Raw genomic sequence first — 22,024 nt, 5'->3', positions numbered from 1 at the left:
TTTCTCCTTCATAAAGCTGCCATAATGGTGATTGATCATATGTTTTAAACTAAACTGCATCTATGTGATTCACATCCCTGACAAAGAAATACGTTTTTTTATCGTATGTAAAACCATTGACTTAATGTAACACTTGGTAATTGCTAAGAAGCTACAATACACATCTGGCCAATATAGTTCTCAAAGAAGTCATAACTCAATCCAGTGAAGATTGCATTTCTTTGAGGAAAGTTATTTCCATGTGACATTTTAAATGTTTGGCCTTATCAATTAAGCAGTGCTGTCCTAAAGAGTTGCATGTGTTATTTTTCCTTACTCTATGTAAGCTCCAACATTTGGAATTGATCTTTACTTCTCAGTAGCATACTTAATAAGATTGCACACTGGCAGAGTTCAGGCCTGGATCATACACAAAACGTGAGAACTCAGGTATTCAAAGAGTATTCAAAGAATGTTCTTGAATTGGTGTACATTTTCAAGTGAATGCAAACTAACTTCAGAATAATAGTAACTTTACTCTTACTGCAACATTACCAAGTTGCAGCACACTGCAAGAGAGGGTGCCAGAGAGTTGACCAAAGCATAGCAGTGAAAAGAAAGTGTGGCTTATTAGGCCAAAATTCTGTTTGCCTTCCCTCCCTTTAAAGGGTACCCATTTACCTGGTAAAAGGTAATGGACCTGAGTGAAAGTGGTAATAGCCTTTGATAATGTGTTCTTGGAAGGAAATTTCCAAGAAATTCATTTAGAATGGCTGTGAAAAGGCTTCATTTCTTGTCTGGAATGTTGTTCAGTTAGTGTAATCTGTCTTTTTTTCTTTTGTATTTAGAGATGAGCATATTTTGGAATTTCTTAAAGTCTTTTTTTGTGCTATACAGAAGTTTCCATGTGGCTGCTTCAGGGAAGGATATGAATATATTCATTTTTCTGGTCTTTTCCTAAATTAAATTCCATTGTAGACACTTAATAAGCTTAGCTCAGTCAGACATATTGTCGTGTTTTCTGATGGAAAACATGGTTCTGTTGATATTTCTCTACCTCTTCTTCTGAAGTATTTTAACATTAAATGACTAGTCTTTTTTTTTCTGAATCATCTTACTAGCTCAGAAGACTAAATAGATGAGCAGCCAGATCGTTTGTTTTGATTTCGATTGAGGAGGGGGGGAATGTGAAAAGGAAAAAAAGCAAACAAAAAGCAAACAACCCAATCCTTTTTCCTTAACCATCTGGGCTTCATGGAGAGCAAGAAGTGACAAGACAAGAGCCTTCTGTATCTACAAGTTTAAACAGTCTCTGCTGAAGGGGAAGTTTTTCATGTATTCATTAGAAGGAAATAAAGAAAGAGTTCCGCAAAAACTGATAATCGGTAAGCAATTTAGGGAAAACATAATATTCTAAAAATTGCAAGCAATTTATGTGATAATGTGACCATATAAAAAGAATAATTGCTGTGACCATCATTACAAGGAAATTGAAATGGAGTATATTTTGCAGATCAGTTCATGACTGACACTGCCTGTCAATGCTTAAGAGGCATTCTGTTCTAAGACCTAAGTCTGTCAGTTCCACGGAGCATTATGTGTTTCTAATGCTGTTATTTAAGCAAAAACACTGCAACTTCCTTTTCCATGAAGGGCCAGAGGGGGAAAGTGGGGAGATAAAAAAGGAAAGAGGGCATTTCCTCTAATAACACCAAAAATTGTGAGTCTTCTGAATGATCTTAAAATTAAATCTAATGAATGTACAAAATGTCACTAAGTGAAATTTGGGTTTGACTTGACAGACTTAGGATGCTTTCAGATTTGCATAATGTGCATGGTCAGTGCAGCTTGCATGGTTGTTCATCTGGAAAAGGACATACTAACTGGGAGGAGAGGGTGATTTTTGCTGTCTAGTAGAAAGGTGATAATAATGTGTTGCTCTGCTCAAATAGGATGGAAAATCAAGCTCATAGCAATTATAGAGGAATTAATTATTTGCCACAATTTAATTTGCCATCAAGTCTTATCATTACCTTCATCATAACTGGCATTAATTTCGTGCCAGTCAGTCACTGTTCCTGCAGTTAACAGGCCTGATTAGAGGTCTGAGACTGAAGTTGAAGGGCTTTTTACATAATCCATAACTGGGTAACTGGATATCCATAACTGTAAGTTGGGCTGTAAATTCATTTGCAATGGCTGTGGAAAGGTCTAAATTCTCATCTGGAATGTTGTTTAGTTAGTGCAGTCTGTCTTTTCTTCTTTTGTATTTAGAGTTGAGCATATTTTGGAACGTGCTTCCAATGCAGTTACTTATGTTAATATTTTTTGCTATGGAAATAACTTCTGCTTAAGCTTAAAAGCCTTTTTGTGAAGAGAATGGTAATTAAGATATTTGAATTGTTAATACAGAGCTGGTAGAATTGCTAAGCACCTCTGCATGGTTTTGAAAGCAAACTATCAAATACAAGATGTACATAGCAGCAGAGAAGGATTGCATGGTGGAATAATATTCACACAGGGACAGTGGTGTTAATTTAACACCTCTCTGTAGAGTCATGTTGATGCCAATGGTACTTTAAGCAGCTGTTATCTAGAGCCAAATCTGCAAACGGGATGGTGTGGGGCAAAGCTGTGTTGTCATACCTAACTTGTAAAGCATATGTTGCCAGCAACAGAACCCACAGTTGTCTGTCCCAAGAATAAACTCTCCTATGGGAGAAGTGGCTTTGAATTCCTGCAGGTAGAAGGTGGAAATCAGCTTTGTTCCCCCTTCCATCACAGGCAGGGGGAGGTGGAATTAATTAATCAGCTCTTACTCCTTGTTTTAAAAGAAGATGGGCTACTTTTTTTTCAGCCTGCCTTGTCAGTCCTTTTATCATCAAGCACTGAGAACAAGGACTGTGCAGTGTTTGTGGAGCTGTGAAAGGTTTAGAAAAAAAACAGAGGTACCAGGCAGCTGTATATCAAAGGCCAGTGTAGCTGCTTGTGTGCAGCCAGCACCTATAATGTTAAAAATGGACATGTGGGCAGAACAGTCTCTAGAGCTGGGCAGCAGCTGAGGTTTTCGCTATCCCATTCAAAGTGTGTGCAAGTGTGTTCACTTGATGTCATAGATATCTGTAACTTTGCATGCATTGCAACATTCTTGGGATTCAAATTATCCCTTCTTGCTGAAACAGGCTGTGAAAATCAATCCACAGCAGTCTTGTTCATTCAGTTTAGGAACACGTTAAAGTAACAAGCCAGAGAAACTGATTCCTCCCCCCAGCTCAGCTCCTAAGGGGGTGGTAACTTCAAAGGTTACTTTTGACCGTTGAAATACCAACTGTATTAAACAAGCGGTCGAAATGCAAGCAACCAGTTTGAATCGCAGGAATTCAATTATAAGCAGCTGGCTTCACTTCTAACTGAGGATCTAATGGTGAAAAAAAAAAGCAACAGACCAAAACAAAATTCCAAACTAAATCCATCTGTCTGCTTCTACTCAATGAAAGTTAAATAGTAAGTGTGCCACTTTGAAGCCCAGATGAAAGTTTCACTGTTCAGAGCATGTGCAACCTGTACAAACACACTTTTATAAAGGCAGATGTCTTCCTACGGGAGGTAAAAATAAATCTCTCTATGGGTTTCCTCTTCCTCTGTGTCTGTTCTAATTCTTCTGAATCACAAAATATGATGCAAAGTCGCAACGGCGTGCACAGATGGGTGGTTAATATGCAGTTCTGGTTGTTCTGAGGAGGTTGCTGTTTGACTTGTGTCTTCTCAGCTGAGTCATGAAGTATAACTCTGCAGTTGTACATTTCTTTGTGTCGGTGCTCCAGGCAAGGAGGCTGCTGAGAGCAGCTATCTCTGGCAGCGAGGAAACACAAAAGCGGGGATTTAGAGTGCCTAGCGGGGCAGTGCTGAGCTGGTGCATGCTTCTGCAACAATGGAGAGCCTTGGCAGGCCCCTGCCCCAGCACGGCTGTCCTCAGCCAGCACCCACCCTCCTACCAGTCACCCTGGAGGCAGTTCACACATGTATAAGAAGGCACATAGGATGATATAGATAAACCACTAAAAGAATTCCACGTAAGGGGATGGAAATAATTTCTCCTAAAATGCTAATCTTTCAAAAATCTCAAGATCAGCAAGTCCATTAGCTTAGTCAGTAAAATACACTTTTTTTATAGTGCCTTTACTACACTTGGTTTTGATCTGAGAACTACTTGTAAAGAAATGTACCAAAACTTCCCAAATAGGCCTCTGTCATGCCCCAAAGTATTCTCTGAGGCCCTTCTGCCCCCACACACACTTTGTTTGAAATCACTGCCTCCAGCTGTAATTGTGTCCTGAAGCCTTTGCTTTAAATGAAAATGCCTTCAAGTTGAACCCTAACCCTTATTTATCATTCTCAAAAGGAAGGAGGCCCAGTGGTAGTTGTGCTCATGCTTGGGTTTGAGTAGACCTACTTGACTCATTCAGAGAGAAACAATTACCTTTAAATAGGTAGTCAGAATTGTATTGGTTAGTGATATATTAATGCTATTATAATGAAATATGAATAACTAGTGTTTACTAGCCATCTGAATGACTACAGACACTCCTCAAGTATCTTGGCATTATAATGCCTTCTTATTCCCTTTATTCATTTGATGGGATAGTGTAACAGAGAGCTACCTGGAAGAGAAAAGCGGTGGAGGGAGGCAAATGTGGAGTGGGTGACAGTACCGTGAGCTACTCTTCAAAGCTTCTGTACCGTGCAAATGAGGGTCTGCAGCCCCTGAGCTTTAGAAAAGTCAGCAATTGGCTTGCGACAGTTAGCTTAGCAGGGTTTTGTGCTTTCAGTTCTGGACAGCTGAGATTCAAAGCTGAGCAGATTTCTCATACTGTAGTTTGTCAGACTAAATATATACTGTTGGTTTCAGTGTGGAAGATTTGCACAACTAGAAAAAAGGTAACACAGAAGAGGAACCAAAAGCTAAATGCTGCCTGATTTTTATGAAGTCACAAACTAGGGGTCTGAAAAACAGTCAACTTTTGGCACAATAATAAGCATCATCACTGGCAAGGTATTCCAGCCATGAGTAATGCTTCCTCCAGCAAAAGTCTCTGGCCTGTGCAATCTCTGTTTTCTGAACAAAATCAGTTTTGTGTTTTATACATCAGTTAAGTTAAAAAGGATTTTTAATAACCTCAGTATGATGCAAGGCTAGCCTGTGCTATCTAGCCCATTTCAGTTAAACAACATAACTACATATATAACTAACATCCACACGTTGCAGCTATTCACTTTTAAAACAACATTCAACAATGTATAAAATATGAGAAAAGGAATGCATAAGTACACTGGGTTAAACTGCGTTGCTTAACAAGAAGGAAGAAATTAAAAGACAGAGGTTTATGTATTGTATACTGCATGTGGTATTACTGTTAGTAATTTCCAGTGATGAATGATTTGCTTATAGAGTTTTATTAAGTTTATCACTCCTAGAGACAAGTGATTAATTTATTTTGGTTATTTTTTCTTTGATTTGGGTGACCAAGCTTTCTGTCTTTTTTTTCCAGCAAGCCATGGAGGTGAAAACCTTAAAATCACTACACCTGTGGCTGGTTTTACATTACATCTGCATTTCATCTCACCTTCACTGCAAACAATGACTTCCTGGTACATGGGGCTGTGCTCTCTGCTCTTGCTGGTTTTGGTTTCTCTTGTCTGACAAGGACTCAGGGTGATGATTTCGTGTATATGCGCTCTTTTTTTTTAACTCTGCTCTTTCTGTTATATTTGCAACAAATGTGGCACTGCACTAGAAACTACATATGCCTCAAATTAACAGAAAAAAATGTGATTAAACTGATACATATTTTATTTGTAGCTCCAGCTGCAGTAATATGAGACCTGCTTTATAATTCATCTCCTGGGAATTTTGTGTCTATTTTGAAACCTCTGACGTGCTTATTAGAAGGTAACTGAGAACTGTATACCAACACTCTGAAGTATGGTGATGACAGATCATATTTTTAAACCTTGTGGGATATTTCTAGACTGCAATTTGCCTATCATATTGTAAGAATTATTGACAGAATTATAAATCATGTTTAGTCACCATGTCTTACTATAATAATCACTGAAAACCAGTTCCACTGCTGCCTGGATGGCAGCAGGAGTGATTTTTGATCTGTTGAGAGTAGTTAGATAGAACACCTCAAACCATCCAATACTTAGACTAAAGTAAGATGAGGGTGATATACTGTATGTTGTGATGGGTATCTCTGGTAATCTGCATAGTGAAAAACAGATTTGGGCTTTCTCTTTTCTGTTTCATTTTCAATTAATTTGCACTTTCTGTATTTAAAATGAATACTCTGGTCATGTTTGCAAATGGGTAATTTGATATGCCCCTATATCCTGGGGAGAGGCGCTCTGATACATGGGATACAGGTGTTGCCTGTGTTCCAGGCATGGTCTGCGTTCTTTGAGCCCAGTTACGGAGAAAATACGTGAGACATTTCATTGCTGGCATTCTGGGACACATTGAATATGCATTGGCAACAGTTTAGAACCTCCTGGTTTGGCTGAAATCATAATTTCAAAGCCATGGCACAGATTATTGCCATGGTTTTGTTTTCATACTGCATTTTAAAGAAGCCCTGAAGCAGTTGATCTTATAATCAAAAAAAGTTGCTGTTCTGTCTCTTTTGCAGTGATTTCTCACCACCACCACACCCACCCCCTCACACACCTTACACTGTGCTTTAGGCAGTCACTGGATATCAAAATATAATTTTGATAATTATCAGGAAGAGAGAAAATAGGGAAGAATAGAGTAGTATGAAAAATTGAAATGGAAAGTATACTTGGTTATAATTTTAAAAAGCTACCTAAGAATATAGATGACAGAGTATTGACAGCTACCACTTAAAGTGTGTGTGTATTAGCTTAACTAACGTCGAGTAATACATTCAGTGCAGGTAGCTCGGTGTGCAGCTGCAGTGGGAGCTGAAGATTGAGCTGTGGCTCCCGGGACCCCGAGACCGAGACAGGATGCCCTGAACTGCCTCCCCTTCGCATGACAAAGGGCCCCGGACCCGCGGGCCAGCGGGTGCCCCGACAGGGAGGGACACGGCAGGAGCCCCCACTCTCCCCTACTCGGACAGCGAGGGGGCAAAAGCCCACGCTTCCTCTGTTCGCGGTCCCTCCTTCGAGGCACCAGCTCGAGCTGTTACTTTGTTACTTAATTGCACCGCCATTATATTATTTTAAGGATCTGGACGTCTGAGACTTCTATGGAAACCCTGCGGTCGAGCCGCTATGGAAACCTGGTCTGACTGTGTGAGTGTGGGGGTGTAGCTCGAGAGGGGCTTCGTGGCTTTGGTCCCAGCTCAGGTGGTGAGAGTGTGACTGCCAGAGTGGCTCCTGGGGGGTCGGACAGGCAGGTGTCCTTAACACCAAGATGCACGGTAAGTATAGGATGGTGGATAACTTTTTTTTAACACATTAGTGTAATTGAGTAAAAGGTGAACAATGAGATGTAATTGTTGCATATTGTCATTAATAGATCAGTGAGTGTTACCTGGATGTTGCCTGTTGTTGCTTGTATGCTTTGAGATGGTACTTAGCTGCTGTTATCAGTATATATTTATACCAAAAAAAAAAAAAAAGGAAAAGAAAAAATCCAAACCAGCAACAGAAAAAAACCAAACCAAACAAAATCAAAAAAAACAAACCCACACACAATTCCTGGTTCAGAACCCAGAATTTGGAGAATATAGAGATCATAAGATTAGGGTTCCACAAAGATGATTAAGATGGTCTAATGTTGCCTAGTCCTGCATGTAGTGAAAAGTAATACAATACTGTTTTAAACTTGTGAGGTTGTAAATTATAATTCTTCTTTTATTGTATTACCATTGACTTCTCTGCTGAGTAAAGAATACTTCAGAATTAGCAGTGGAAAAAATAGACTTGCCATGGAAAAATACTCACAATTTTTTTGAAAGAGGTAAGTGTGTTTTCACAAGGTTTAAGCATGAACTGCAGGTCTGGGTTTCTTGGGAATGTGACATAGCCTAGATCTGACTCAATGGTTGGTCGAGAGGATAAATGAGAGTGCAATTTCACTTTGTAGCTAAGCTGATGTAACTGAGCCGTGACACCTAAATGATACATCGTGCTTCCTGTGTGTTGAATCAGGGAATCACGTGGGCATGAAATTAATTTGGTCATCTGGATGATTGAATAGAAACCAAAAACAAACCAAAAAATTTTCTGTGAATAGCTTCACTGATCTCATGCCCCTTTCAGCTATACATTCACTGGATCCAATGCAGGAGGTCTTTGCATTGATAGAGAAGAACAGAAATTCTACTGGCAAGTATTCCCAGCTGCATAGGTTTAGCTTTGACATGGAATAACACATTTCAAATTGCTGAACCTGGATGTAAGCTGAAAAGAATAAATTAAAAGCTTAGTTTGGAGTAAATTTTTCTTTTTCCTTTTACCCACACCAGTCACTGTCATTATTCTGAGCTGTTAATGGATTTTGTTTTTCAAGAATATCCTAGAAGAAAGTGAGCAGAAGTTTCTGCTTCCATAGTGCATATGGGTGTGTGAGTGTTGCTGGGTCTCATGACTCACTGCACAGCTTTGTGAGGTAAATGGGACTGTATTAGCTTGCAGAGCAAGTAGAAATTATTTCCCATAAATAGCGATACCACACTTCATCTCTAACGACTCCACAGAGCTAAATTTAGAGGAGCATTTCTTTACAACTGTTTCACTCACACACCTTTGATGGTGGGGTCCCTGTTCCGATGAGGGGAAAGTGGGGAAGCCATTGCTTATGTTCACCCCTACATGTTTTATTATTAAAGTAACCTGTGCATAGTGTGTACACACAATTAGGTTTTCTATGGTGAATGACAATGTATGTACATAAAACAGCTGGGGGTGGTTTAATATTCTCTGTGTTAAATCAAAAACAGCATACAGAATTTAAAACTCAGAGTGTGTGCTGTTCAGTTCAGGTCGCCTTAGGAATTGCACAGACTGCGCCATGGAGACTGCCCAGTAACTGAGATAGACCTTCTAGCTCTTCCTGCTTTGCACAAAGGGGATCCCTGAGTGCTATTCACAGTTTCAGCAGCACAGACTGTCCCCTGCTGAGAGTAGAAGAGTTCCTGTTTCAGGCAGCAGAAGACGGTAACACATGATTCGCTGGCATGAATCATTTTGCAATCTTTTGCTAGTCCGTGCTGTCTTTTTTAAGTATCTTACTTTTATTCTGGGCTGCGGGGATAGCCACAGCTCAAGCACCAGTCTTTTACAGTTCATATTTTCCTTCATCTGCCCTCCACTTGATATCCTCCATCGTGGTGGCCAGACAGGATGTCCTGTCAGCCCTGGCTCCCTGTTCTGAGATTTGGCTTAAGTGCAAAGAGCTGACTCAACACCTGCTCCGGGTTTAAAGGGGCCGAAGTCTACTTTATACAACGTGTGGTACAAGATTTTAACCTCTGAAATGCCATTCCTCTGTGGATTTCCTTGCAAAACCACAGCTCTTGTTTCTCTCACAAGCATTGTTAGTGAAGGGACTATGAGAGGTAGCGGCGCGTAGGAACCGAACTCCCACGGAATGCCACTTGGCTGATAATTCCTGTCATGGTATCTCTGCTCGTGGGAAAGTCATTAGCATTCTTCTGGATGTTATTTAGAAACTGCTGGACAAACCAAACATGCTTTCCAGCATTTCATTTTGATAAGAAAGTAGTACAGAATGAATGCTTTATAACAACATGCCAGGAATATACTCAGTTCCCAACAGCTCTAACATAATCTGCCATATGCAGTGGCAGGATGAGTTTGTGGTATAAAATTTCTTCTCCCATCTTTCATTTTTAGCCTGAGTCTTTCTTAGTTAGAGTTTAGGAATGACTATTCCATTTACTTCCAGACTTCTCTCTTAGTTATATCAGGCCACCTTTTGGGCTTTCAGTAAATTATATTTAATTATCTAGTGTGGAAGATGGAATTTACACAGTGAGATTCATGATTACTGGTTGAAATATTTGTGAATTTTCATTCATATGTAACTACTGTAACTACAAAGGTTGACCTTCAGGTGATACAAACACATTAAAGTCATGGAGAAACTTCCTTACCAAGCTGAACAACATGGACTGAAATTATGGTCTAAGAAATTAATTTGTGATCACACAGATCTTCTAAGTAATGTAAACCTATTGAAATTAAGGCTTGAAGAGATTTTTGGGTATATATAGATAAGTGAGTACCAGTTATACATAAACCATTCCTGCTAGGTATTTAGGTGCTTATAAGAAGTTGGGTAATGATGGAGGTTCCAATGTTTTTGCCTGTGGCTATCATCTTGAAGCAGGATTCCCGAGATGGACAAAGTATGGACAAAGTATCCCAGCAGAGGCTAAGTGTACTAAGTGAGTACTACTATGAGTACTAAGTGAAAGTTTTATTTTATATATCTCATAGCACTTCTGTTTATACACCTCTGTATGTTTGCTTTTTTCACAACAGTATGGCAGTGTTGACTCATGTTCAGTTTGTGATCCACTCTAACACCAGGTCCTTTTATACTGGACTGCTGGGTAGCTGCTACTTATCCTGTGTTTGTGCAGTGAACTGTACCTTACAAAGGACAAATATTAACCTTAATTTATTTTCTAATTATTTTAGACCTTTTTTCCTTTACTTGCCCATGTTACTCTGACTTCTGTTTTTGACCTCTGAAGTTGTCAAAGGTGTTCCCTGCCCCTTTTCCCCAAAATGTGCAACTGAAAATTACCACTTGTGTTTATAATTATATATTTATATGGTGGAATAATGTCTGTGCCCACAAAAACTGCTTTGATACAAGCTTTCATAGTGATATTAGCAATCATTTTGAGCCCACATGATTTTCATCTGGTCTCCTGTACATCCATTATTTTGTCCAAAGTTTGTTGAGCTTGCTTATGCAAATTGCCTGTAAGAAGCATAATATCTTCCCTTAAATTAAATGATACCCACATTTCACCATCCTTGAGCCTGTTAAACCTGTCACAGTAGACAACATCAGTTTGATGCAATCTGCTCCTAACAAGTCCAGCTCTGTTACTTATCAACCTATTATCTTCTAAAAATAGTTCATTTGTTCCAATGTATTTTTCCAGGAATTGCCATTAGACCAACTGTTCCATAACTGCCCAGCTTATGTGTGTGCTTTTCCTCTCTTGATGCTTTTTCTTTTTTTTTTTTTTTTTACTTTCCTGATGTTTTTTTCTATTTTCTAGATTTCTGGAACCTTCCCATTTCATAGCTTTCCATGATAACCAGTAGTGGTTCTGAGACAGCTTTATCTGGCCAAATACTTCAGAGACTGTATTAAGAGTCAGCTAACTAAAAATATAGACATCATTTTAAGCAAATGGCCCCTCCTGTTCCTTCTACCTCTCCCCAAATCAAGTTCTTGATCCTTTATTGTATTTGGGGTTCTTTTACTTACATAATTAAATATTGAGCATTTCTTCATGTGTTGGCTTACCGCTTTAAGCAAGCTGCTATCACTTCCATTGATAAATAAGCAGTTTCTATTTCTACCTTAATTTAACTATCAACAATCTTGAATCTTCTTGTGTCTTTATTCCCAGACTTGTGATTCTTCCTTTACAGAGTTTTCTGTCTTGTGGAATCCTGGAGACTAAGCCAAACTGTCTTTCAGTAAACTCAGTATAGATGGAACAGGTCAAATATAAGTACTTTTCCAGATCTAGATTTATTCCCATCATTCTTCTCTGAAACTTTTCCAAACTTTAATTGTCTCAAATCTAAATTTACTGAATAAATGTCAAGCATATGCTATATTCACTAAATCTGAGCAAGGCTTCTAAATACTTGACTTGCACCACTTCTGGTTACTGTGGTTACCACGTAGCAAAAATGATATACGCGTGGATTGCACTGAGTGACACCAAGAGTAAAAACCACAGCAATGTCAAGGTGGGAGAGTGAACAGTGACACAACTGGATGTATCTGTGTCTTCTTTGCCAGCCCAAGCCTCAGGTACTGCCTTTCTTCCTCCTTTGATCTATCCATCCACTGTCTCCAATCTGCAGATTTTTGCACTCTGCACTAGTCACCTTTATTATGTTTCTCTCTCTTGCAGCCATAAGCTGCATCTCAGGTTTTTTTGATTCATATAAACCCCTCCTAGGAATCTGTTTATAGACTGTCTCTTCCCTTGACAACTTGCCTTTACATGGAGAGGCAGAAAGGGTGGAATACAAAAAGTCTGCAAACAGAGAACAAGTGAGGTGCACAAACCAGCTCCAAACCTACAGTAGTGAGAGGGAGCAAAATTAACCTGATGAGTGAACATTAAGCAAAGTTATCAGAGCATAGCTCAGTAGCTGTGAGGGCTCAGCATGATCAGTGGATGAGGAATTGCGATCCCATTTGAAAGTTTTGTCACAGGTTTATCAACCTGTTGCTTTTGACGAAATGATTTTTAGCAGAAAAGACCAATTAAAATTCAATTTTGGAGGTTCATGATAAATTGAAAACAAGAGCCAAAATTTCCTCACCCAGTGGATTCCAGTTCAATAACTGACACTTTCTTTATGCACACTTACATACATACATACATATAGATATATATCATAATCATATATATATATAATCATATGTATATAAAATGCTCCCATTTTTAGAGTATTCTTTGAATTGATTTCCTAGAAGGGCTTACCATTCATTAAGGTGTCCAGAAGGTAGTGGGATACAGTAAAAATGTGATCCCATTTGGGGAAGAGGCTGTAGCCTGTTTGCTGTTGGAAAACAATGTGAAACCACAGAACAGTTCAGCAAATTATATTGTTTCTCTGTAATGGTGGTTACTTCGTCAGCCCTTCACCTTTAGTCTGCATTAGTGTCTAGTAATTCTGCTTTTTGCCTGGAGCCAGGTCACCAGCTGGTATAAATTAGTCTAGCACTAATGAATTTATGAAGCTTTGTCAGATGTCTGCAAGTGAAGGGTCACTTTTTGTTTAAACAGAAGAATTCTTCTTGGATTTGAAGTCCTCTAGCTGTCTGCTGTCTTCCCATTCACTGTTTAGTTCCAGAACACTCTTACTGAAGCAGTCACCTGTGAATTTGGGGGTTTTTTTCCTGCTTATGAAAATTTTGCTCTAAATCAGATACTTTCATTTTCTAGCTCACAAATGCAGACCTCCACAGAGCAGAACACGGTTTCAAATACAACTATTAGTTCTGGTTGCATCACAGCATACTCACTCTGTCTAATGCTAAACCTTCAGTATCACAACTCATACTCAACACTCAATATAAAGGAGCTTTCTTGTGCTGTGGATAAATGTGGTTTGAAAAGATTGTCCAAAGCATTTTTTTAAAAAGCAGGCTATCCTCTAAGCATTAGTCCTTCACCTATTGTAAATGCTGTAACTGGAACAGCCAGTGCTTCCCAGAGGAAACTTGTCTTAGAGGAAACAGTGAATTTTAAGAGACTCGTGTTAAGTTATTCAGAAGACTCTGTAATTGTAACTGCTTGCTCATCCCAGTGCTACTTCAACAGTTTTGAAGGCCATGCTCTTGTACCTCCTACTGTAAAACCTTCTTTTATGAATCTATAAGCAAGGTCAGCTATGAGATCAGACAAGATTGTTGAGGACTTTATTCAGCCCAAACCTTAAACTTCCAAGGATGGAGGGGTTTCATTTGTGCTAAGACAGTAACTTAAAGTGTATTTACTGTTTTTTCTTTCTTTTACCAAGAAGTTTCATTTATATAAAAATATGAGTCAGTTGTACAGAGCTAAACAACTTTCAAAAGTAGCTTTTTTCAAGTAGTTTGGATTATCTCCCCCTGTTCAGTTAAGCTTTTAAGATTTTTTATTTATTCTATATACATATGGATAGCACCATTATTCTATTAATTGTTTTTTATTTTAATAAACAGCCAGTTGTAAAATCTGGTAGTGTTAGAATAATGTAGAGAAAAGGATTTTGTAACAGATGTAAATGCTTTTTATTTCTATTAAGAATCAATGCATTAAACGCTGATATATAGATTTAAAGCTGTGTGTTCATGCTATATTTTATGTTGAACTTTGGACAAATATACAGACTATGATAATTGTAGGGATTAGAAATTTCACAATAAGTATAAGGCTAGTTGTATTACAAAATAGTGCTGTGTACCAGAATCTGGTTTTGCTAATCACCGATTACTTATTGGTAACTTTGGACTCCTTTTCCATTATACTTTCTGCAACTGCCCTCAAGAAATCTTAGTACCTCTTTCATATATGACTAGTTTAACTGTATTTATCAGATGTGCATTTAGTCTTGTGCTTATAAAGTCTGTTTGTTTACACTACTGAATGACCTTGGTCATTTGCAGTTAATGTAGTTGTATAAGCACTATTTACCTTCATCTTTGTGCAGTAGTCTGGCCAAAAAACTTGTCACTCCCACGTGTATATGGTAGAGAGTTAAAATTCTTCAGAGGTGCGCAGTGAGCACATCTTTTATTTTCTAGCTTGATTTCACTGGCTGTGACTGTGTTCTGAGCTTATAGCACATTCTGTATATGCTGGAGCCACATTCTAAAATGAAAGTAATGCTGCAATTGCTACTGTGATCTCAAAGTCCACTCGACATTTATTTTTTAAAGCTAGAATATTTGGCTTAGATATACTGACAGCATAATTTTCATATTAATGTAATTTGATCTGAGATTCAAAACCCTTTTAAAGTAGTGGCTACTGTATAGATTCTATGTGCTTTTACACTGGAAACACACATGGACAGAGGATATTTCAGTGTAGCACATGTTCACCAGTGGTCAAAGGAGAATGTGTAATTTTTGTCCACAAAGTCCTCCTTTTTATGAAGTCAGTCTGGATTGAATAGGCCCTGCTCCACAGCCCGAAAGAACATGACTTCTTGAAATCTCTTATCTCTGTTTCTTCCTTAATACTACATATCAAAGAGGTTAGTTTTGCCAAATGAATAAAATCTAAAATTTTAACAGGCTGTTTGTATACAGGATTTAATCCAGAGTATGCCTATCTGTGTTAGCTGAGAGGATTCTTCAGAATGCATTTCCACTGAATTATATGAGGATACTCATATATCTGAAGGTCCCCAGCTGTATAAATATTTGTGAGATTGATAATAGGAATGTTCTGCTAATGGAATGGACAAGGAGAGATACCCTAGGTGTTGAAAGAATAAAAACATGTATTGTTGAGATTAAAGAGAAAATAATAAAATTTGTTTGAAAACTCAGTTAAAGAAATGGAGAAAAAGACTTGTACTAGGACCATGGTTAAAAATTTGTACCACAAATTCAGCTTTTGTAGCTTTCAGCTATGTACATACCAAAAAAATTTCTCTCTTAAGAAATACCCAATTCAGAAACCTTTATTTATTAAATAGTCCTGTAAAAAAAACCCAGTTTCTTGAAAAAAGAAATGTGCAGTTTAGTATGGACCATGTAAGAAATTAGTAACGTATTTCTTTTCTTCTCTCCCTTTTGAAACACAAGTATATTTGGCAAGCATTAAAACTACCTTTTTTTGAGACAAATTAATTCACTAAAAATACTCCCCACTGAAATACACATTTTAGAAGCTAACTTCAAACCATCCTGAAGAATAATGCTTTTTAGCTGTGTTACAAACAGTCCTTGCTTTATAAGAGACCTGAAAATCGCGACTTAGCTTTCCTACCAAATAACTACCCCTTGGCCTTCAACCTGAGTGGCTAAATCACTTCACAGTAATGCATTTCCATTTCCAGAAAGTGATCTGCCTCCCTGTTACTGTGTCTTCATATGCAGTGTCTTCACCAGTAACTGTCCCTTATCTAGTGACACCTCTCATTTTAAAATTATTTTTAAATGCATCTTTTTTGCCTTTTGTGTGGAAAAATACCAGGTATGATGGTGTATTATATACACTTCAATTTCATACCAAACCATGAAGTTCTAAGTTTACAGCTCACTGGTGAATTTGATGCTGGGTTTATCTTAGCTAGAGAAACTTGGGAGTCAAGTAATAAGTATAGAAAGCATGAGGTGGGTTTTTTTATTAGTAGTTTGTTGATGATGTTCTTTTGTTTTTGAACAAGAACCTATTTCCATGCTTTACAACTGCAACCTGAAGCGCGTACCTGCAAACAAATGGGATTATAGTTGTCTGTAGGTAAGAACTATTGCTGACAGGCAGATAATGCAGCTGAGTAAGAAAACTGACTATGTAGCTTTGTATGCTTTGCAGATAGTTGAAAAATAACGCAGATGGTTCAGTTTCTCAGATTGTCTTTAATAGGTATAGGCTATGTTGAATATTTAATGCATTTTCTTCTATCAGTTAGAAGTAAAACAGAACAATCCATTAGAATCACGAGAGTCTTTACTTCTGATGTTATGAGCTGTTTTGTGATTTCTTGTTGCCATGATTCTAAAAATAATTTGCTAGGGCTGCCGGTTTTCTGATGAGAAAATACAGTACGGGAACATTTCTTGCACAGAAGCCCCATGGCCTGAATGCTATTGTGATTAATACCTTTTCACTTCAGATGTACCTTTTCTGGAGGTACCTACACCTTGGTTTGTATTTTTGTGCTTAAGTTTTCTGAGCCGAGTCAACTTTTGTCCTCTAATGGTAGAACAAAGACAGAAAAAGCTTCTTAAAAATTTTTTTTTTTATTTTTAAGCCAAAAGATAGTTTCTTATTCAGGTGTAACAAGCTTCCTGAAATTCCTGCTTCTCCCCCTTGTTTCCCACCTCTGTTTCTGGGAGGCTTAGGACTCAATGTGCGGGGGGGCGGGTCTCGCATTCCGCAATGTTTAGCCCTCATTTGCTACTTGGCCTGTCTCGGTAACTCACTGAACGCTCCTACTCTCGCCCATTGCGTTCCGTTCTGCCGCTAATGAGGAATACAACTAATTCACCGGGGGCTGTGTCCCGGGGACTTCCCTGAGCCACCGCACCGCCAGGCCCGCCGTGTCGCTTGCGGCCCGAGGGGGCCGGGCCGGTCGGTGCTGCCCCGCCGTACCCGGACAAGGCAAGGAGGCCGCGCCCGCCCGTCCGCCATCCCCCCCGTCCGCCATCCCCCCCGTCCGCCATCCCCCCCGTCCGCCATCCCCCCCGTCCGCCATCCCCCCCGTCCGCCATCCCCCCCGTCCGCCATCCCCCCCGTCCGCCATCCCCCCCGTCCGCCATCCCCCCCGTCCGCCATCCCCCCCGTCCGCCATCCCCCCCGTCCGCCATCCCCCCCGTCCGCCATCCCCGAGCGGGACGGGCCGCTCTCCCCTTCCAGGCGCACCCTCCGGCATCTCCGCTCCGCCCGGGCCCTGCCGGACCGTCCCCAGACCCCCACGGCGTCCTATTCCCGGTCCGGGCGGAGCGGGGATGCCCCGCGGAGGGCTGGGAACGGTCCGGCAGGGCCCAGGCGGAACGGGGATAGCCCTGCGCTGGGTTCAGTCCCGCACAGCTCCGCCGAGCGAGCGGGCGGGGGCGCTCCGTGCCGGGCGGGGCCGCGGGGCCGCCGGGAGCGTTGACGCGTCGCAGGCGCCGCCCCCTGCCCGGGGTTTATAAGAGGCGCCGCGCACGCTGTCGGTCTTTTTCGCTCCGGGTTTGTCGCCGCTGTCGAGCAGGTGAGGCGTGCGCTGGACCGGGCCGGGCTGGGCCGCACTCCCCCCGGGGCCCGGAGAGCGCTGAGCCCCGGGCGTGGTGGAAGCCGAGGGGAGGGGCAGTGGGGGCCGGAGGCGCCATGGGGGAGCGATGGGGCGATGGGGGTGTGCGGAGGTGCGCGGAGCGGCGGGATGGCGGCGCGTCCTCCTCCATTCCCACGCGCACGCCCCTGTTGTCTGGGTTGGGATCCGGGGAGCGGCGGGCCCTGCGGGCGTGGGGCGGGAGGCGGCCGGCATCCTGTCGCTATGCCCCGCGGGGCGGCCCGGGCTGTGCGGGACGGGGCGGGCGGTGCGGAGACCGTCGAGGGGCGCCGGGCCGGGGCACGAGTGAAAAAATGGCCGCTCGCCTTCCCTGGCCGCCGCCAGCGCCACAAAATGGAGGACGCGGCGGCCCGGGCGGGGTGAGTCACACAAAGGAGCGGGGCGGCCCCGCCCTCCGCGCTCCCGCCGGGCCCGCGGCCGCCGCCCCGCGCCCCGGTCGCGCCGCCGGGGTAACTCGAGCCCGGGGAGGGGGCGATGCGAGGGGCCCCCGGCCCACGCGTCGCGCTCCTCCCATCCCCCGACGGGGCGGGGCCGGGCCGGGCCGCCATCCCGGCCGGGCCGCCCCGCGTGGCGCACCGCTATCGCTGCCCCTTGGCCCGGGACAGAGGCGTAACCAGCTGCTTTTTCTGCGGAACTTCCAGGTGTCAATTCTCTTTTGCCGAAAGCACTAAACTTCCATCGAAATGGGAAAGGAGAAGACCCACATCAACATCGTCGTCATCGGCCACGTCGATTCTGGCAAGTCCACCACCACCGGCCACCTCATCTACAAATGCGGAGGCATCGACAAGAGAACCATCGAGAAGTTCGAGAAAGAAGCGGCTGAGGTGCGTGGGCCTGTGGGCTGGCACCCAGCAAGTTCAGGGGTGCAGGAATGGCTGGCTGGAGACACCCTTAGTTGCAGAGCGTTTGGTGGCCACGGGGAGGCGGTTCGGCTGCGGCCGCGCCGGGAGCTGAACAAGTGGCTCAGTGTTGCGTGGCCACAGGGCGGCAGCTGCGCCACAGTTGTCCCCGAGGCTAAACAAGTGTGTGAGTGTTCAAGCCACCGTTGTGTGTTAGTTGGAGGAGAAACTCAAGTTGTGTAAAGCAAGGGCAGAGAAAGGTGGTCTAAAGCTACACCTAGATAAATACATCTGGAATTGTATGTTAGGTAGAGTTACCCTGTTCAGTTTGTGGATACGTGTAGTAAAGGGTGGAATTAAAACAAGTTGCTCTATTAACGTCTAATTTGAAAATAAGTAAATTTTACTGGGGTTTTTTTTCTGTATAGTAACAGCATAGGTCTTAAAGCATTCCAGAATGAAAATTAAGTAGATGTTGGGCAGAGTGGCAGTTAAAATGTTGACTAGCACAAAGATTGCATTAGTGAGAAAACTTAAATTTGTAGAGAACACTTTATAGTAGAACTCAGACTTAAGAGTTCTATCATTAAGATATAGTAATGCAGTTAACAAGCTGTCAATGAGGCTAAACTGTCAACAGGTTCAATAAACAGAAAACAGTTGGCATCTCTCACTAGTACTGCCAAATGTATCTTGTTGCTTGTTTCGTGAGCAGCAACACATTTCAGTGTTGAGCCACTTAACTATTCTTGGACTGTGTTCTTCGCCCAGAGTGATCTTTCTGAAGTAAATTCAGATACATATGTTTTTTTAAAAAACAGGGGGAAAAGCAAACTAAGTTTTCTTCTAATTGTAGATGGGCAAAGGTTCCTTCAAATATGCCTGGGTCTTGGACAAGCTGAAGGCTGAACGTGAACGTGGTATTACTATTGATATTTCCCTGTGGAAATTTGAAACAAGCAAATACTACGTCACCATCATTGATGCTCCTGGACACAGAGACTTCATTAAGAACATGATTACTGGAACTTCTCAGGTACGTAAATCAAGAATTTGGGAAGTTTAGGAATGTTGTTCCTTAGTTGGTGTGGGGGATTCCTGTAATACCTTGAAAAAATAATAAAAGCGTTTTGGGGTTTTTTCCTTTCTTTTCAAAGGCTGATTGTGCTGTCCTGATCGTTGCTGCTGGTGTTGGTGAGTTTGAGGCTGGTATTTCCAAGAACGGGCAGACCCGTGAGCATGCCCTTCTGGCCTACACCCTGGGTGTAAAACAGCTGATTGTTGGAGTCAACAAGATGGATTCCACTGAGCCACCCTACAGCCAGAAGAGATATGAAGAGATTGTCAAAGAAGTCAGCACTTACATCAAAAAAATTGGCTACAACCCAGACACTGTAGCATTCGTGCCAATTTCTGGTTGGAACGGCGACAACATGTTGGAGCCTAGCTCTAACGTAGGTTTGACATTTGTTTCTAATAAGATACTAAACTAGGAGAATATTGACAGAAATCATGCAATGTTAAAATTTAATGTGTGTTTTAATAGATCTGTTTGGAAGAGACAAGGTCCAAAATTGTAGAACTTGAAAAATTAACTCTGCAACAGAGTGAAAAACTGAGATAGTGCTAAGATACACCACTTAGCCTTTTCCAGCCTTGTGCCATTAAATTTGGCAGTCAGTTTACACCAGGCTTGTTTTCATTCCAGATGCCCTGGTTCAAGGGCTGGAAGATAACCCGAAAGGATGGCAGTGCCAGCGGAACCACCCTCCTTGAAGCCTTGGACTGCATCCTGCCACCAACTCGTCCAACTGACAAACCTCTGCGTCTGCCTCTTCAGGATGTCTATAAAATCGGCGGTATGTGTTTCTATAATGCTTCTTGCTTGCCATAACAGCTTAGGTGTGTGTGGACCAGAAATGCAAGTGTTCACCCAAGAGACTCTTTTTTCGAGCCAAAAATGTATTATGTTTGTCTCAAGTGTTCTTTTCCCATAGGGGCATATATTCATTAACCTGAATTGCTGATGTTGCTTTTCTTTTGAAGGCATTGGTACCGTACCAGTTGGCCGTGTGGAAACTGGTGTTCTGAAGCCAGGCATGGTGGTTACATTTGCCCCTGTCAATGTAACAACTGAAGTAAAGTCTGTTGAGATGCACCATGAAGCCCTGAGTGAAGCTCTGCCTGGTGATAATGTTGGCTTCAATGTTAAGAACGTGTCTGTGAAAGATGTTCGCCGTGGCAACGTTGCTGGTGACAGCAAGAATGATCCTCCAATGGAAGCTGCTGGCTTCACCGCACAGGTATTTTTTTTTGCAGCTGTTAAGGGTGTTTGAAATGTAGCTTTGTATTTCTGAAATACAAGTCTCTTTTCTTTCTTCACTTGTTGGTTAAGCTATAAAGTAATAGAGGTTTGTGTTCTGAGATGTATTTGCTTGAAGTAAATCTCATTAATTCTTTGGCTTTGTAAGATCCATCAGTGTTCAAAATGACCCAATGCTAACTTGGGTTCCTTGGTTTCCTAGGTCATTATCCTGAACCACCCTGGCCAAATCAGCGCTGGCTATGCCCCTGTGCTGGATTGCCACACTGCTCACATTGCATGCAAATTTGCTGAGCTCAAGGAGAAGATCGATCGTCGTTCTGGCAAGAAGCTGGAGGATGGGCCCAAATTCCTGAAATCTGGAGATGCTGCTATCGTTGATATGATCCCTGGCAAACCCATGTGTGTTGAGAGCTTCTCTGACTATCCTCCTCTTGGTAAGGCATTTCCCAAAGTGTTTCAATACTGATCTCTGGAAAAGGGACTCCTTGATTCCAGGTTTTGGGATGCAGTGTGTCCTGTGAAACACTGTTAAAAGCTGCAACTTGAAACCTGGAAGTAAAACAAAAACCTAAGTTGTACAGGAATACTTAACAGAGGATGTCTGTCCCAGAGTGGCATTTTCTTAGTTTAACCCAAGCTGTGTGTTGCTGCTGGGCAATTTCTGCTGTGAGTTCCAAAGCTCTAGACAAAAGCCATAAAACGTGTTTTTGCTTTCAGGTCGTTTTGCCGTGCGTGACATGAGGCAGACGGTCGCTGTTGGTGTCATCAAGGCAGTTGACAAGAAGGCTGGAGGAGCTGGCAAGGTCACAAAGTCTGCCCAGAAGGCCCAGAAGGCTAAATGAAAATTCTGTACACCAGCTGCCACCTCAGTCTTAATCAGTGGTGGAAGAACGGTCTCAGAACTGTTTGTCTCAATTGGCCATTTAAGTTTAATAGTGAAAGACTGGTTAATGATTACAATGCATCGTAAAAGCTTCAGAAGGAAAGGAATGTTTGTGGACCATTTGTTTCGTGGCAGTTTAAGTTATTAGTCTTTAAAATTGATAAATTTTTTAAAATGGAAACTTGAGACCAAAAAATCTGTCACAGAATTTGAGACCATTAAAACAGAAGTTCAATGCTA

The 22,024-nt window shown here is 41.7% G+C and overlaps 2 protein-coding genes across 11 annotated transcripts in view; both read left to right on the top strand.

Annotated features, from left to right (window-relative positions):
- The window catches only part of SLC17A5 (solute carrier family 17 member 5), a 41,347-nt gene extending 27,281 nt beyond the window's left edge, over window positions 1–14,066 (top strand). For 5 of the 10 annotated variants that reach the window (XM_071548617.1, XM_071548608.1, XM_071548610.1 and 2 more), the window contains one exon: window positions 1,101–14,066. The gene's annotated coding sequence lies outside the window, so the exon portion shown is untranslated. The remainder of the gene's footprint in view (window positions 1–1,100) is intronic. The other 5 variants (XM_071548614.1, XM_071548609.1, XM_071548612.1 and 2 more) reach the window with 5 other exon arrangements.
- Window positions 14,067–17,547: 3,481 nt separating this feature from the next.
- Window positions 17,548–22,024, top strand: EEF1A1 (eukaryotic translation elongation factor 1 alpha 1). The gene is made up of 8 exons (XM_071548606.1): window positions 17,548–17,655; window positions 18,375–18,560; window positions 19,432–19,611; window positions 19,733–20,029; window positions 20,284–20,434; window positions 20,622–20,878; window positions 21,101–21,335; window positions 21,619–22,024. Exons 2-8 carry the CDS (start codon window positions 18,417–18,419, stop codon window positions 21,741–21,743), a joined length of 1,389 nt encoding a protein of 462 aa, XP_071404707.1. The 5' UTR covers window positions 17,548–17,655; window positions 18,375–18,416; the 3' UTR covers window positions 21,744–22,024.

Source organism: Pithys albifrons, chromosome 2, assembly GCF_047495875.1.
Source record: "Pithys albifrons albifrons isolate INPA30051 chromosome 2, PitAlb_v1, whole genome shotgun sequence".
Taxonomy (NCBI): domain Eukaryota; kingdom Metazoa; phylum Chordata; class Aves; order Passeriformes; family Thamnophilidae; genus Pithys; species Pithys albifrons.
This window is presented reverse-complemented; position numbering and strand designations above follow the sequence as displayed.